The following is an 18,079-nucleotide window of genomic DNA, read 5'->3' as shown; positions in this document are numbered from 1 at the left end:
CTTGTGGATCGGTGGATGAACCCTGTGGCCCTTCTGTGGATGCCAGGCCATGAAGCAGCCTTCTGCTGAAGCATCTTCCTCTCTGGCTGGCCTGAGACACAGACTACCCTTGCCAGGCTGAGGGCAGTTCTGTCCGATGGACAGTAAGTCTCTCTCAGTTCCTGGGTCTATGCCAGCGTGACTTGGAGTCCTGAAATGTGACACTGAGCGTTCAGAGTCTCTGGGCAGGAAAGATGAACATCTTTTAAATTCTAGATTGTTAAAATCCATATAATTTACTCTCCTTGCGTATAGGTGCCCCGACACCCACTTTACCATTTCTTTTTTTCTGAATTGTGCTAATTCAACAGGGTTGGCCACCCAACTAGAGTTCTGAGCTCGGCCTTGATCTTGCCACGCAGAGTCTCTTTGTTACCATCAGCATTAACTCCTTGGATCAGCTAAGCCCTGGACCAGGGTGTCTTCCAGATGCCCAGATGCCCAGCTGGGAACAAGGTGACTCCAAACGCTCAGTGTCATATTTCAGGACATTTAAGACAATTTTAATTAAGAAGTATTTTCAGGTATGAACGTATCATAGAAAATTTGCTTTTTGAGATGCATCACAACTTAGGAGGAAGACGCTGGATCCTAGACTCATTTTGTAAAAGATTCACCGCGTGGCTTTGGGGGGTGAGCTTCGTGAGGCCCACAGAAGCGGCAGGACGCAGTACAAGGTGGGGATCGCACATTATCCCGCCCCACCAGACATTACAGAGATGCTTGCAGAGCCCTGATGCAAGGCACGGGCACTCAGCTACGTGTTAGTTCTCCCCATGGGCCTCAAATCTATTTATGAAATGAGACGAGTAATATCTTAAATGGTCAGAGGACAGAAAATACATTAAATTAGTTACAGCACAAAGCCTAGTACATAAAAGGAACTTAATATTTACTGAACGATGGACAAAGAAAAATGCCAAGTTTCAGAAAGGAAAGGACTATATAAACCCAAAGTACGAATACAGAAAGAAAACGTATCTACTATTTTTTTCTTAAATGAGAAGGAATCACACTTAAAAATCAACAGTTTTGACACTAGAACATATTTAATATTAGAAAACATACTTTAGTTGTATGCAACCTGGATTGTTGAGTAAAATAAAAACTACAACTGCCCCCTGCCAGTCCTGTTGTCTGGGTCATTCATTTCTATCCCAAATTTTCTTGTGGTTACTCCCTGTTATCTTTGTTTGCAGGTTTTTCTCTCCAGGATAATTCCACACTAATTAATCTTCTTAAAGCACTGTTTTCACCACCACATGGCGTAGAAACATCCTTCCTTTTTCCCTCCCTGCCTTTCCGACTTTCATTAAATAATGCTCCTTATTCAAAGCCTTTTAATGTGTCCTCACTTTACCTGTCAGTTCTTTGTTCTTAACCCCTCTAATTCAGGGGTCTTAATCTAGGGGCTATAGATCTTTCAGGCTGGATTTTAGTAAGTTGGAGAATGCCTGAACTTCTGTGTAAAACTGTGTGTCTGTGTGAATTTGTCCTGAGCGACGATCCATTTCAAGAAGCAACCCAGAAGACCCAAGATGCCGTGGATGAAGACCCTTCCCCCTCAGGCGGTCTCCCTCCTGACCACTGCCAGGGGCTGTGCTCCTCCTGGACCTTGGGTGTCCTCCCACTCGGTCCATCCTCTGGATGAAGATCTGCCTCCCCCTCTACCCCCCGTCCGGCTCCTCTGAAACCTGGCCAAGCGCGGGTGCCCCACCCCGTGACTGCGATGTGCCCCCCCGGATTTCCTATCCTCTGGGTAGGATCTCCCCGTGCTTCTGTGCATCTCCAGCCCACAGATGAGCTTGGAAGTGAGGCAGAGGGATGCGGCGCTGGACAGCCATGTCCATCCCAGACTTACAGCCATTTCTTCCACAGCTGCCTCACACTGTCTTTCCTGAGTTCTCTGAAGCAGGACCCTTGAAGTCAGTTTGAAAAATAAACGCAAACAACAATGAAGAGAACGCTTCTCGTTCTCGCACCGCGTGGCTGGCAGGTGTTCTCCCGAATCGTCTTGGAGGATTACGATCCGTTCTGGGTGACCCTACCTGCCTGTGTACTGCCTCTCTCCATGAACCAGCTTTCGAAATCCCAGCTCTGCCCCGCCTCTTTGTGTGGACAAAGCAGCCACAGACGTGAGTTCCTCTCCTCTGACCCCTGGCACGCCAAGTCGTTAAGTGCTGAGTGTTATACTTGTATTAATGGCTGGCCAGGCAGATGTGATGAAGTGCATACCGGATCATCAATATATTAGCTGCCAGATGGAAAACAATTAAAGGGTGGGGAGACGGGAAGAACACACTCAAAAAGCCACCGATCTGGCTTGAATGCGGTCCCTTCAATTTGCAGAAACATTACCATTATCATCAAAGGTCAAAGTCAGTTACTGGTGGAAAAAAATCAATAAAGTTGAGGGAGGGGGAGAGGCTGAAGGGATAAATTCATGACACGCCCTCTGCATTGAAGGGACTTGCTAGAAATCTATGTATTTCCAACTCTTGGGGATAAAACCAGTTGTCAGGAAAATGGACCATTCATGTAGTTTCAGGGGTTCCTGCTGTGAAGTGATTTTAGACTCATCTCAGTGAAAAATAGACACGAAAAAAAAAGAGCAAAGGAAGGATTCAAAAACTGCACCTGCCTGTTAGACTTCATCACCCTTTTTGCTGGACTTTGAGAATCAGCGTGTTTGTGGTTTTTGTTTTTTTAATGAAAGCTACCCACGAGCATGTTCTATTTACCTTGCCCAGGTCAATTACTGCAGGCGAGCAGAAATCTTTATTACCGGCAACCCGAGGCCACCAGTTACACTGCCCTTGCGGCACACACTAGAAAAGACATTCTGACTTATCAATCTGCACGTCACGGTCTGAAGGCATGACTCATAACATGATGGGTACTGTCTGGACTGAATATCAGATTAAAAATCTGCTCACTCCTTCCTCCTCCTGCTGCACCAATAATAGCGATGGAAGGACTGCCTGGTCGTGGCGTCCAACCTGTAGCCCACCCAGCACCGAGGAAAGGGCCACGCTCTGTGAACAGCGGGGTACCCTTCTCTGCTAAAGGCACCGTGGTGGTCTCCTGCAAACGTTACATTTGCTACTTCTCAGCTGCCTACAAGTATATTTGCTCATGAATACTTGAGAGGTTGAAGGCTGCCATGGACGACTGCTAAGCAGTTAAGTATCGTGACCTCCCTCGGGGACAGAGGGGCAGAGAGAATGAACGAAGGGAGGGGACCCATGTAGGGCTTTGCGGGTTTCAATCTCTACTTCTGCTGGCTGTTGAGTCCCATGAATCTACAGTGAAAACTGTGAAAATCTGAATCAGATTTAATTTTTTGCTTATACTTTCTATGAAAACGTGGGCTGCTAATCAAGAACTCTGGAGCGTTTTGTATATTTTGCAATAAAATTTTCATGTAAATTTGTAAAAACTGCAAATTTCAAATAATCATCAGGTGTATGAAATCAGAGCTGTTATGACCCTGACTTGGGGGCATTCTGAAAGCCTTGCGGATCCTGTGAAGCACTAGTGATGGTTCCTCCACAGGCATTGGTTAGTTCGGTTTGGAAGCTCCCAGGGTTGGACTCAGAGGTCCGGAAACACGTCCTCGTTCTGTCTAGATGTGAGACAAGCTGGGCACTTGCTCTCTGAAGCTCTTAGCACCTCCTAACAAGGGCCTGCCTTGTGCCAGGCTCACACCGGGCACTGTCTGTGCGGTGTTTCTTCTGACTGCAAGGCGACCTTGGAAGGAGACTTTACTGACGTCATTCCAGGGAAGGAAACACACTGGACCTGGGTGTAGAATTATAAGTGGTGACGTAAGACTGGACTCTACGAGTGGTACCACCAGGCTTTTGCTGTGGCCGTGGGCATTGAGGGTAAGGCTCCATTTTGGCTACATCCAGAGTTTGTCCACCCCAGAGCTCTGGTGCCCAACACCACCAATGGGGAAAAGCCAAATGTAGCTCTTTAAGTCAACATTAAAACTTCAAATTCAGTTCCTCATTCACAGGGCATACTTTTTTTTTTTTTTTTTTTTTTTGCGGTACGCGGGCCTCTCACTGTTGTGGCCTCTCCCGTTGCGGAGCACAGGCTCCAGACGCGCAGGCTCAGCGGCCAAGGCTCACGGCCCAGCCGCTCCGCGGCACGTGGGATCCTCCCAGACCGAGTCACGAACCCGTGTCCCCTGCATCGGCAGGTGGACTCTCAACCACTGCGCCACCAGGGAAGTCCCGCAGTGCATACATTTTGAGTAACAGTGGCCACGAATGACTAGCGGCTACCATACTGGATGGCACAGACAGAGAAGATTTCCACCAATGCAGGAAGTTCTACCGGCTGCTGCTGCTCTAAGTGTTGGGATTCTGGTCTCTGGCTACGACCGCCTCTTCTACCTCGTGACTCATTCACTGAACTTGGCCTCAATCCTTTAGCACCTTCCTTCTCCTCGTGGCGCACTGGACACCTCTGACCTACCCGCCTCCAAGCTGAGACTTTTCCATCCATGATTTCTTGTCATCCTTGATTCCCTTGCTCCTTTGACTTGCTCTTGGGCAACCCCCAGCCAACCCCTAAATGTTGGCAGGTTGCATCCTTCGGATTTCCCTGTTCCTGTTTCTGGGATATGATGCATTACCAGAAACGACGATAAAATAATAAAAGGGAGAGAACTATTCTCTATTCATCCCTAACTCTTTAACCCTAGCAGGTCCTCTCTGCTTCCCAGCACTTCTTTGGTTCACCTTGTATTGACTCACCAACTCATCCCTGACAATGCCTCTTCTTGAAATCCTCAGATCTCCTACGATCCTCACCCTCCACAGATGACCCGCCCCATCGCTGGGGGGGTACAAAAACCAGGCCATGTATATATGTGTACAGTTGAATCACTTTGTGATTCAATAGCAGAAATTAACACAACATTGTAAACAACTACACTTGAATAAAATAAATTAAAAAAAGAACAAAACCACGCCATGAACTTCCCCAACACGTTCCTCTGACTTTCTTTCTGTTTCCTTTAGCCAAAGTGAGCCACCAACCGCTTTCTACCCAGGAGCACTGACTCGCTGCTTTCAGATCTTTGCTGGTGATGTCTCTCTCAATTAGATGTTTTCTCCCCGCAAGCTCACCTCTGCCACAAAGCTGTTTTTGAATCATCCCACCCCAAAGCCACCTCTTTCTTGTCCGAGTTTCCCAAGCCTGTGATCTGTACCTTGCACACAAGGTTTTAAGTGATACTGCGTGTGCAGATGTCCTCCCCACTGACCCACACCAATGTGAGACGGGTGCTTGCTGGATTCGGCTTGCATTCCCAGCAGTGACCAGCTCAGGTCTTTATTCAGTACCTATTTATTCAGCGAATATCTATATATCAATTTTTGCAAATGTCAGATTAATTGCTAAGGCAGACAGAGTTGATTCAATAATTAACTGATGAACACATTTCTTCTAATGATCTCAACATGAAGTTCTAACCGAATGATTACATCACCAGGACCCTCTGATGGGAAACCAGGGTGCATGTGTTGATGGCTAACACTGCAATCATCGGGGCTACGGCACTGTGCGACAGAGCTCCTAGGGAGGGTGGGCTGGGTATGAAATGACAGAGCGGGCAAACAAACAGAGAAAGACATCAAAGCTGGAATCAACTTACCTTGCGTAGCAATATAATGATTGGGTCGATGATAACCCTAAAAATAAATGAGAAAGAATATCTGACAAACTGAAAAATCAATAAGCAGCACAGAAATCACATGCTAAGTTTGCCAAAATGATGCACCTACAGATACCAATAGCTGCATCGTTTGAAAGTTACATGACCAGACCTGGGACCATTGAGCACCTCTTAATGAGCCAAGGTGCATCGAATATAACAGTCCTGATGCCTGCACGGTGGGGAGTGGGTGAGTAACTTAATCACACCCAGGCTACGAGATGATGGATGAGCAGGAAACACTAACAACTTATGGATTTTCTGAAATAACATGACCACAACTCTGATTAGAGTGTAAACCGGCTAGGAATGTGCAACAGGATTTCATCTGTGTTTGGGATGTTATTGGCAATGTGACAAAGCTTTAACGCATATTCTGTTACATCAATATAGGCAGTTATATCAATAGTAATACCAAACACCATTTTTAAACACTGCTAATACCAAGACATGATGCTGTAGCAAGGACCAGGAATTTAAAGAGGTAGAAGTTCTGCAAGACCCCTTCCTTTTATCATGACCCTGCTAGAAGGGGGAAAGATGAAAACTGGGACCAAAGCAAGAAGGAAACAAGGGACATCACAGGATCGATATCTGGGAAAGGTAAAGCCAATTTAGAGAAAATGACACACAGGTAACATATAATATCACCACGGACCTTAATACTTCCCCTTTCTGTCCCCTGAGATGCCTGAAAATACTATGCCCAAAACCAGCTGAAAAAGAGAATAAAGATACTTGGAGAGGAAATACCAATTTCTCAGACCACTTAGATGAATATCTGTTAGATCTTTTTGCTCTTAAAAGCAAGTCTACAAGAGTGAACAAGCAAAGCAAACACATTCTTTTGTACAACTGGCCTGCTGCAGGTGTCTGACATAGAGTCACGGCAGATATTAAGGAGGCTTATTCAGATGATCAGTCATTTCCTGCCAGCTGGTGAGCTCCACGCAGCAAGGCCTGGTTGGACTCATCACCATATGTGTCAGTCTGCAAGGTGCTGGGAGATGGGGGCTGGCACGGTCCATGGAGACCTCTGATGCTGAGCACAATGGCAGTTCCCAGGCCTCCCCTACTTGACCTGCCAGCAGCATGAACACAACTGAACCCCCGAAATGCCTTCTTCGTTGGCCTCCGGATGTGACGCTCTGGCTTTCTCCCTGCCTGGCCGCAGTTCCCGCTCTTCATTCCTTCATCCCCTCCTGCTTTCCCTGGTGGCGATGCTGGGACGCCCTGTGTCTGGACTCTCCTCTGTCTACCCCACTCCCCTGATGAGCTCCTCCAGCCTCACGGCCGTCGGCACCCGCTGTCCTGGGAGCCCTGCATCCTCACCTCCTGCCGCGCCTCTGCCCTGAAACCCTGGGGCGAACCAGTGCCGACTCCCCTCCCCTCAGACGTCTGATGCACATTTAAAGTTGAACACATATAAACCCAGCTCCTCATTTCCTCCCCACTCTGAGTCCGCTCCACCACAGTCCTGTGCAGATAACAGTGACCCCACCTCCTGAAGGCATGCGGGCCCCTCCTTCCCCAGCCTCCACCTCAGCCCAGATGCAGGATCCTCCCACCTCCCTCCCTCTGGCCGCCTGCCCCAGGCCAGGCCACCCTCAGCCACCTAGCGGGCCTCCTCGCTTTGACCCCCCCCCCCACCCCCGCCGACCTACAGTTCGTCCTCCTCCCGGCTTCCAGATCCCTCACTCCTCCACAGCTGCCGGGCATGCTCCACAGCCAGGCCTTTTCCTGGGCTGCCTCTCGGCCTGGAGGCTCAGCCCCCAGATATCCCCCCGGCCCAGACCCCCACTTTCTCGGTGGAGTTGACACTCCACCGCCACTGTGTTCCTCCTACCGTCTACGACACCAGAGAGACTTAACCGGCTTGTTTCATTTGTGGTCTCTTCCTCCCGGTTAGATCATCAGGTCCGTTATGTCAGAGCTTTCTTTTTGGTTTTGGTTTGAATTGTGCACAGTTACAACACCAGTGCCTCAAACAGTTACTGACCTGTAACAGGTGCTCAATAAAATCTCATTGACTAAGTGAAAAGGGGCCCTGAATTCTGACTCTTTTCTCTGTTAAAACAAGAACTAATGAATCTGGTATTTTCATTACTTTTAGGTCCTCCCTCCTCTGTGTCTCTACCCAGCCGTCCTTTAGAGCTTAGTTCAAATGGCCTCCAGGACAAAGCCTGATCTGATCACAGCCACTCCTCAGAGGGTGGTTCAGCAGATGCTGAGGACTTAACAGCATTCGAGGCCTGTGTCAGGGGCAGGGGTACAGCAGGACCCGGACACTGTCCCTCTGCTCAAGGACCCAGAGGGCTGTGGGAGCTGGGACTGTGGTGCGAACAGGGTTCTCCTGGACTCTCCCCAGGGAACAAGTGTCAGAGTGAAGACGTTCCTTACTTCAGCTCCTAAGTTGTGAGGCCGCAGGGAGAAGGTACAAGGTCCTGGGCACCTCTGAGTACTCCTGTGAGGCACTCCCTAAATATTTCCCAAATAAAGTGATAAGTGTCATGTGCCTTTGGAGGAAACTTTGCTTTAATAAAAACTTCTACCTTGGATTGGTTATGTTTTTGGTCATTATCAAATGTAGAGTCTAGGGGTCTTTGTTTGAAGACTGAGATATGAATTAGTCTTCAAATAATCCTCTGTCAGGCCTCAAATCTATAACCCCCAAATGCCAAACCCTCCCAAGAAGCACTACACATAACATTCTTGTAGTCATTTTCAGATAACTCTTAGAGATTGTAATGCTAGTATTTTAAGTAATACTCAACCAAGACAAGAAAGGAATCCACATATCTGAATAAAACTTGTGCAAGGAAGTACCGATGGATTAAGAAACAGTATGAAGTCCAAGCACAGAGGATGCCTTGGGAACTGAGATCTGTTTAATGTAAACTTGGGCCTTGGAGGTAACAGCAACTTTCCCTTGATTTTCACTCTACACTTTTGATTTCATTCATTCTTTCAAGTGAAAACATGCTGTCTCCCAAAGAATTTATTCTAATGTAAGACATTAAGTTAACATGATGCAGAATGAACAAAGGAGCAGGCTTCAATAATTAAGCAGCCTACATATTTAATGACACGTCTTGCATGCATCAGAGGTCCTGGCTAACAGCTGCAGATGACTTTGAAGGCAACTTGAAAGTGCTATGATGACAAGAGATGGTAAATCATCAAATTAGGAATTAGAGAGTTTTGTCCTATTAATATGCAAGCAGACTTTTTTAAGTGTCAAATAATCCAAGCTGTTGACAAAAAAATGGAAATACCATTTTCTTAGTCCACAGAAGCATGGGATGGCAAAGGAGGCAGGGAACGTCACGGGGAGCTCACCAGCCCGAGGCTGACATGTCTCCACCATCGAGTTCTGCGTGTATGGGACAGGGCATGTGTTTGCTCCCAGGGTTGGACCAGCCTGTGTCCACGCGTCTTAGAGCAGACACACGGGGTGCTACGTGTCAGAACACACGGGTTTACTGACAGTTTCAAGATACATACATCGATATAATTTCCGTTGATATAGTCTGAGTTGTTGTCTCCTTCTATGGTCTGCAGCCTCACCCGGGAATGATCATCTGCAAAAGGAAAAAAAACCCAGCAATTAACAAGAGCTATCCGTCAGGCTGCTCAGAGCCCCACCGTGTTAAGCACATTACAGAGAGGTATTCCACATCCACGCTGCTTTAAAGATAAACGGAGAATTAAATACTACACGCCTACATTCTTGCTCTTAAGACAGGGAAGGGTTTTTATAATCCTTTGCGTTTTACAGGAAATCTCATTAACGTACTCTTTGATCATTTACAGATGTGAAGCATTGGCAGAGGTTTGAAACTTTTACCTAGAGTCCTGTGAATCACAGTGGAATGATTTCTTGGACTGGAAGTTCAACGGCTTCACTAAATCACATGTGAGCCCTGAGATTCTGAAGGTTGCCTGTGACATTCACCTTGACAAATGATGGTTATAAACCACGGCCCAGCCTCCCAGGAGATATGGACATGATTCTAACCTCAGTCATTGACCCAGAGTTCTCTCCCTCTGCCCCGAGGGCATCGGCCGGTGGAGCAAGTCTGTCCCCATCAGCCACGTGACCCCAGGCCACTCAGTTACACCACCAAGCCTCGGCCACTCACCTGAAGGAGGGATGACAGCGCCTGCCTCACACTGGGCTGTTTTAATGATTAAACAAAAACACAAACTGCTGACACACACCAAGTACTGTATAGGGGTCGTGATGGTGGCCCAATTAGCTACAGTAAACATTTTTTCTGGATGGAAAATTTTCTCCATAAATGCTACTGAGACATCTCAATAATTTCCTTGAAATCTAAATTTTAAAAAGGAAAGTGCTACAACCTCTATAAGGGCATGGATTTTCCTGTTTTGCTCACTGTCCTACCCCTGACCCCTATATCAGGGTCTGGAACATCGCAGAATTTCCCCCAAATATCTTTTAAATGAGTCAAAAGTGAACTTTTTGTTTTTTTAAAAAATACGTCCTTTAAAAATTGTTTTCCTAAATGAACGTTCTTTGAAGCAGAGGAGCCCTTTCTTCCAATGAAAGCTTACACCCAAACCCAATATTTGGCAGATAAAGGCCAGCTGCTCCGAGGGGGAAGGAGTGTGGTCTCTGAGAGGTGGTCTGGGGAGAGCACTTTGCAAACCACTCTTCCCCTGACGCAGGGCAGTGGGAGCTCCTGCCTCTAAACTGCCAACATTTCATTTGGGTTAGTGGGTGAGAAATGATACCCCCAGACTGAGGCAAAAGCCAGGGAGCCTGCAGGTGACAGACCATCTGACCCAAGGTCACTGGACGAACTGTCGATTTGAACCCGTTCCTTGGCTTGACGTGCTGAGTGAGAGCCAGCGTTTCAGCTGATCCCTCTGGTTCAGCCCTCCTTGGAGGAATGTTCTGTGTCCAACAGTGGGGCTAGAGGGAGATCCGTGTCGAGCTTCTAACTCTCCTTCATTGATGGGGCTTCTCACTCCAGTTCCGGACAGACGGTCGTATCGTTTCCTGTCTGTGCCTTACGATTAGCCTGGGCTCAGTACATTTACCCGGAGAGTGGGAATAAAGTGGGTGGGACACGGGCGAAGCCTGGAGGAAGCCGTGTCTCCCTGCTCTGCTCAGGGAGAACATGTGCGGGCAGTGGTCCCGCGTGTGGGCTCTGGGGTCAGGGGTGCCGGTTGGAACCCCTCACTTGTGATTTCGGGCGAGTTGCTTCGTCTCTCTGGGCTTTCCTTTCTGAACTGCAAAATAGGGATTCACAGTGCCTCCCCATGGGGTTACGGTGAGCGTGAACATAACACACAGGAAGAGATGAGCAGAGAGCCCAGTGTACAGCGAGTGATGGATAACGCCAGCTGCTGTCATCACGACGTGCTGGGTGACACACACTCGTGCTTTGCTTCTCACCATCTTTACACGGGCTGCCCAAACCGACAAGAGCAACCCAGGACCCACGGGCAGGCAGGAATTTTCCCCGTGGTGACCTGCTCCAAGCACTAGTTTCCTAGAATCCATTTTGCTTAACACCAGAGGCCCCTGTCCAGAGTTTGCCCGTGTTGTGGGGGGGGCGGGTTCTTGGGGCACTGGGACGTGTCACCGCTTTCGCACGTGCTGGCAGAGCCAGTGCACACATGGCTACTGCAGAGGGAGCTCGAAGCGGCTCTGCGGGTAAAGCCATTTGAGCTTCCCGAATGAAAGATGCTACAATAGAATCGAACCATGGCTCCTCTGCACACACTGGGCTTTCAGTCGGCTCCTCTGAAGGAGGTTAGGTTCACTCCCTGTTCTCCCTGACTTTCCCTGGGCTGTGCTTTAAAAGGCAGACAGCACATTCGAGCCTCCTAATCTTTAGACGCAAGGCTATCTCAGGATCTGTTGTGCTCCTTGTCAGAATCCCTCCTCTTTCATGCTTTATATCCCTGAGAACCTCAGGATGAATGCCACCAGGTCCCTGTGATCTACCACCACTGGGCCTCTCAAGTGGTTCTGGAATGTTCTCATTAGGGACTTCGATCCCAGACAAGGCTGCACTCTCATCTCCCATCAACAGAGCCTTTGAAATAAAGAATTTCCCCAACATCGTCTACTATTCAATCAGCTAACCCCCCACAGAGCTGGTTTTTTTTTTTAACTTCACTGCTATTTCTCCATTTTTTTTTAAGAGCGACAAATGTCAAAGATTTTTATTTAGTTAATGAAGGAAGCAGGAAGATGTTACAACTGGTTCAAGGAGAATTTATCAGCAGATCTATAACCAGATCTAGTTATCTAGATAGATAAATCAATCTATGCAGGTATATAGATATAGATAGATAAGTAGATAATCTAAATCAGGATATGCCATGGAATGAATTTACAAAGAAATGGAAAACTGGCTCTTACTGGAACTACTGACCCCCTAAGGACACAACTCATTTACATATTATTTCCCCAAATTTAATTGCTCCACTTCCCGCATGACATGGAAGCCTGTAAGACACATATGAAGCCTATTTCCTACGTAGACTGGACTGTTTTTATTTCTCTTCATTTGTATGCTCTTTCTGTATTTTAAAGTTGATTCTACAAGACTATGTATGACCCCTTGTGGTCAGAGACCACGTAGAACATCCCCACAAGGGTCCTTCATGAGGGTCACAGCGCCCACCCGCAGGGCTCCTCTCACAGCCCAGCAGTGGTTCTGCCCTACACACGGCTATGGGCACCAAGGATGACCTCTTCCCTAGGCTAATGAATATGGCGGAAGAAGGGCAAGTTGTGCTCAGGCGAGGCTCACCGGGGCTTCCCTGGGTGCTGGCCATGGTCCGGTTGTGGACTTGGTTAGTGCTTTTACGAGTGTTTGCTTTACAACAATGTATTAACCCATATATGCATGTATTATACCCTTTTCTGTACCTATATTTCACACTTTAAAAATACAAGAGTCCACCTTGAGGATAATACGCTCAGACACAAAAGGGCAAATACTGTATGATCCCACTTATATGAAGCATCTGGAGTGGTCAAATCCGTGGAAGCAGCAAGTGGGATAGTGGTTGGCAAGCGCTGGGATGGTGGGGAAGAGTGAGCTCTTGTTTCATGGGTGCAGAAGAAACCTAATGTCACTGAACGGTACACTTAAGAATGGTTAAGATGCTAAGTTTTATGTTGTGTGTCTGTTACCAAAATTAAAAAAAACGAAGAGCCCACTTTCTCCATGCCTCCTCGTAGGACACCTCCTCACATTCCACTCGAGCCCTGGGCTCCTAGGAAGCAGTACTTTCAAGGTGGGAAGGGCACCTCGAGGACCTGCTGTCTCATAGCCCGTGGGGTCCCTTCTGCTGGTCTCCTCCTGAGAGGGGCTCGTTCCCTTCCACGATGAAGGAGAGGCAGTGACTATATGGCCTGCTCCTTGAGGACAACTGCCATACTTTATAAAGTGTGCTGAGTAGGTATGTTTGGGAATTATTGAAATGAGGCCTACGAGGTGTTCTTTCTTTCTGTGACGACATAAGTGTGAGTACTGATGAGTCAGCGTCAGTTGAGACAGGCAGGTTCTTTCTTTCTGTGACAACTAAGTGTGAGTACTGATGAGTCAGTGTCAGTTGAGACAGGCAGGTTCTTTCTTTCTGTGACCACATAAGTGTGAGTACTGATGAGTCAGTGTCAGTTGAGACAGGCAGGCAGATATTTCAGCAGGGAGAGTGGGCTCCCCCTCGGGTAGGAAGGAGAACACGGGGGCAGGAGCTGAGCCCACAGAGAGAAGAGTACGGAGTTTCCTTAAAAATCTAAAAATTAGAGCTACAGAGGATATGGCAATTCCACTTGTGGGTGTATATCTTGGGAAAACCATCAATCGACAAGACACATGCACCCCAACGTTTAGTGCTGCCTTGTTTCCAAGGGCCTAGACTTGGAAGCAACCTAAATGCCCTTGGGAGGAAGAATGGATAAAGAAGATGTGGTACATATGTACAGTGGAATATTACTCAGCCATGAAATGAGGGGGGCTGGTCCTCGCACAGCTGCCCTTCTTGGGTGGGATGTTAGCACTTATCAAGTTAATCCTCTGCCTCCCAGCGGGCTGTTGGGAGAACCATCCATCCTAAACAGCAGTGAAATTAATAGGAAAGTATCACCCTCCTCCACGCTGAGCCAGTGAAAGTAAAAGCAAAAGAAGTAAGAGAATCCGCCCCTCCAGCCACAAGAGTCTACTCCCAGCTGCTGCTCGGATACCTGAGAACGACTTGGCAACAGAAACTGGATTCTCAGACATCCTCTTTCACATCAAGCCCTCATCTCAGGTGACTATAAAAGCAATAAATATAGATTGTTGGAGGCAAATAAAGCAGTACATGGAGGCTCACTGCCGTATTTTCTTGAAATCTGATTCACTTTGAATCTGATGCCAATTAAGAAGACTAATATGTACCAATCATTCTTTTAGAAAAGCTCAGTGCCTTCTGTTGGGGCTGAATAGTATCAAATGACTATAGGGAGATGCCCAGAGGATGTTTCTGGCCTGAAGCACATACGGGGTCACTCAGGCAAAGGATCCACAGAAACGCCAGCTGCCCACTGGCTGAACCCCATCCTCCCAGTTGGCTTTGGAGGCCGACCAGCTGGAAGTCGGCCAGAGTCCAGCAACTGGGTCAAAGGGAGGAAGAAGCTTGGAGAACTAGATTGCTCAGGTATGAAGGCTGGGAAATCCAGTGGGATTTGTGGTTAACAATAGGTCAGTTACTGACCACGAAAACCAAGCGGTCAAGACTGCAAGGACTTGGTGTTTCTTGGAGACACAGCTGGGTAAGGCTGACAGGACCTGACTCTGGAGGTATAAACTGTCGTCCCTGTTTCTCTCCTAGGATGGGTGTGTTTTCTTGGTTATTCCAAAGCCATTTCATGTTCACATTGGGTAGTGCATGAAAATAACAGGGCTTTGGTACTCAGAGACCCTGATTCAGGTGCTGGCTCTACTCATCCCACCAATCGTGAGCTTAGACAAGATCTGAATCTGCTGAGCTTCATCTGTAAAAGCGGGTGATGATGGTGGTTCCTTCATAGGAACGTTGAGGAGACCAAGTGAGATAATACATGTCAACATAGGACAGTTCTCTCTCAAGAACATAGAACAGTTAGATCTTAAGAAGATGTGGGAGATACACACACACACACACACACACACACACACACACACACACACAATGGACTATTACTCAGCCATAAAAAAGAATGAAATAATGCCATCTGCAGCAACATGGATGGACCTTGAGATTATCATACTAAGTGAAGTAAGCCGGACAGAGAAAGACAAATATGTGATATTGCTTGTATGTGGAATCTAAAAAAATGATACAAATGAACTTATTTACAAAAAGGAATAGACTCACAGAGGTAAAAACAAACTTATGGTTACCAAAGGGGAAAGCGGAGGAGGAGGGATAAATTAGGAGTTGGGGATTAACAGATACACACTACTATATATAAAATAGACAACAAGGACCTACTGTATAGCACAGGGAACTATGTTCAATATCTTGTAATAACCTATTTATATATATTCAGTTTTATATATACATAAAATTGAATCACTTTGCCGTACACCTGAAACACTGAAAATCAACTAAAAAAAAGGAATAAAATACAATAAAAAAGGAAATTACTCTCTTCTACGAATAAAAGCAACACCCTTGCTGGAGTTCGGCAATTCACAGCACAACGAGCCCAGTAGGCTTGTTTGGGGACCAGCAGAGCAGAGTGGAACTGAAAACTCCACGCGCCCACTTTTTGGGGAAGATGAGTTTAGCTAGTTTTAAAGAGGAAACAGGAAAAGGTCTGGAAATAGGCCGAATACTTCTCAACAACTCCTTCATCTGATTCCCCTGGCATCCACTCAGCAGCTTTTGGTTTCCATCCCTGATTCTGTACAGTGTTGTACAGAGGTTAAGATCACAGGCTTTGGGGTAAAAATCCCTGGGTTTGATCCTAATTCTGTCACTTTCCAGTTGTGTGACCTTGGACAAGTTATTTAACCTCCGTGCCTCAGTTTCTACCACTGTAAAATGGAAATAAAAGTGTGCCTACCTTGCAGCGTTTCTGTGAGGACTGAGTTAATACAAGTCACACATTAGTGTCTGGTACATAGTTAGAACTAAGTAAAGGTGAGCTGGCACCTGTATCATTACTGCTGTGACTTCATGACCCGACAATTTTTCTCACCTGAACGGTTTCATCTTTGCCTACAGACTGCCCCCTTTCCAGTGAATCCATGCTGAGAGCTACTTTCCTAAAACACAATTTATTTTCTCCCCACCCAGTTTAAATCATTCAATGATTTCAGCAGGGAACTGATCAACAGTGATCTTATAAAACAATGGAATCTGAAACGATCATTACAAAGGGTTACTAGACTTTTAATTTCTTTACTTGGAAAGATCTCTGTGACATACTGTAAGTGAAGGAGAGCAGGTTACAAAGCAGCAAGTCTCCTAAGAGTCTGTTTATATGAAATAATCGAACGCATTTGGATATGTGTCTAGGAAGGCACTGGGCAACTGAAGGGATGGGGCTTCTGCTGGGTGGCAGAATCTGGAGGGATATGGACTTTTCCATTTATGATTTTATGTACCACTTTAATTGTCTACATATTTATACTGTCTTAGGAATCAGAAAGAAAACAATAAATCTATTTTTATTTTATAAAATAAAGCCAACAACTTCAAGGCATAGAGAAAAGAGATTTGAAGGAAATAGAAATAAAATGTTAGCAGGGTTTGAATTTGTTTGGTGTGGTCCTGGACAATTTCCTCCCTCTTTTCTTCACTGCACACATTTTCTTTAATGTGTATGAATTGTTTTTATAATTGGAAAAAGAAACCTATTTAGCCATGGATGAATGGAATATGATCAAACCTCAATTAATGTTTATATAATAATCACAACTCAATGCTACCCCATCCAGGAGGGTAATAAACTCTGCCATTTTGAGAAACTCAATCTGCATTAAAGATACGTTGCTATTCCTCCAATTTCTTTCAAAAAAGCCCTTACTACATGAAATAGGGCAAAAATCGTATTTTTGGTTAAGAAACAGGCCCATAAAGACCTGGTCATAACAAACCATTGCTTAATGCTGAGAAGTTATAATCGGCTGGGACTTTTCCAAACGTATGTCTGCATGTGTGTATTTATGCATGTGTTTATGGTGTGTGTATATACATATGCACGTATGTATACATATATGCATGTATTTATATAAGTATGTATTTACGTGTGTGTATATATGTATGTACACATGTATGTGTATAACTATGTCTCTGTATATGCACATACATGTATGTGTACATGTATGTATGTTTGTATATATGTATGTATTTACGTGTGGGTGTGTATATATGCATGCATGTGTGTGTGTGTGTGTGTGTGTGTGTGTGTGTGTGTGTGTGTATGACTGTCTTCACACATTAGAGGTGGGGTAATTAGAGATTTAAAGCAGGTCCCTCAGTCCCTGAAACATGTTATTTATGCCCTTTTTATCAAATAACGTTATGTTTAAAATACATCTACATAGCTTCAAATATTTTAACATCATTTTCACATTAAACACGATGGATCTGGGTCACAGCCTTGCAGTCGGAACCTGTAAGCGATTAGATATTATTATAGCGGCAGAAATGGAGCCTGTCACTGATAATCTTTCATCTCTAACCAATTCTCCCTTTCTGCTGAATATTGATGACATATTTAAGGCAAACTGGAATCACAGTGATGTATGTAACATTTGTCCACCGACAGGAGACTCAAAATTAATTTTAATTATAATTGATTGCTTCAAATAACAGCCTTGCTCTTCCTGTGGTTACATCTTGCCAAGGGCTGGTCTGCACTGGTTTCAAGGTACAAGAGGCAGAGGGGCCAAGGTAACCGACAGGAAGTGCTGGGCGTCCTGCACCTCTCCCCACTGCTCCAGCCTGGGGTCCCTGCCGCTGTCCACGGAGGTGGGGATGGAGGGTGGGCTCAGGCCCAGCCAGGCAGCTTCTGAGCAAGAAGCAAGAAGGAGCTTTCGGTTGAGCGCTGGCTGGCTCTGTGCTAAGCTTCACTCCTGCTGCTGGTTTTGTGTCACCAACTTCTTAGTCCTGCCTTGTTTCTGACTTTTTTACCTGGACCCTTTGTCAGAGACGCCTACTCTTTATTTTCAGATTCCTGGCAGATCCCCTGACTCTTATTTTATTTTGCCTGATTTTTCTAGAATTTACCCTTCTCTTTCCTGCACATATTGTGGGATATGTTTCTGTCTTGCTCTCGTCTGCCGGAGT

At 46.1% G+C, this 18,079-nt stretch overlaps 1 protein-coding gene across 8 annotated transcripts in view; it reads right to left on the bottom strand.

Annotated features, from left to right (window-relative positions):
• Positions 1-18,079, bottom strand: part of PTPRM (protein tyrosine phosphatase receptor type M) — a 798,567-nt gene that overhangs the window by 77,098 nt on the left and 703,390 nt on the right. For all 8 annotated transcript variants that reach the window (XM_079943436.1, XM_079943437.1, XM_079943438.1 and 5 more), the window contains 2 exons: positions 9,272-9,348; positions 5,708-5,744 (listed from right to left, as the gene is read on the bottom strand). In XM_079943436.1, the coding sequence (XP_079799562.1) occupies positions 5,708-5,744; positions 9,272-9,348 (114 nt within the window). The remainder of the gene's footprint in view (positions 1-5,707; positions 5,745-9,271; positions 9,349-18,079) is intronic.

Source organism: Stenella coeruleoalba, assembly GCF_951394435.1.
Source record: "Stenella coeruleoalba genome assembly, chromosome: 14".
Lineage (NCBI taxonomy): Eukaryota > Metazoa > Chordata > Mammalia > Artiodactyla > Delphinidae > Stenella > Stenella coeruleoalba.
The sequence above is the reverse complement of the archived record's forward strand: the minus strand, read 5'-3'. Positions and strand labels throughout refer to the sequence as shown.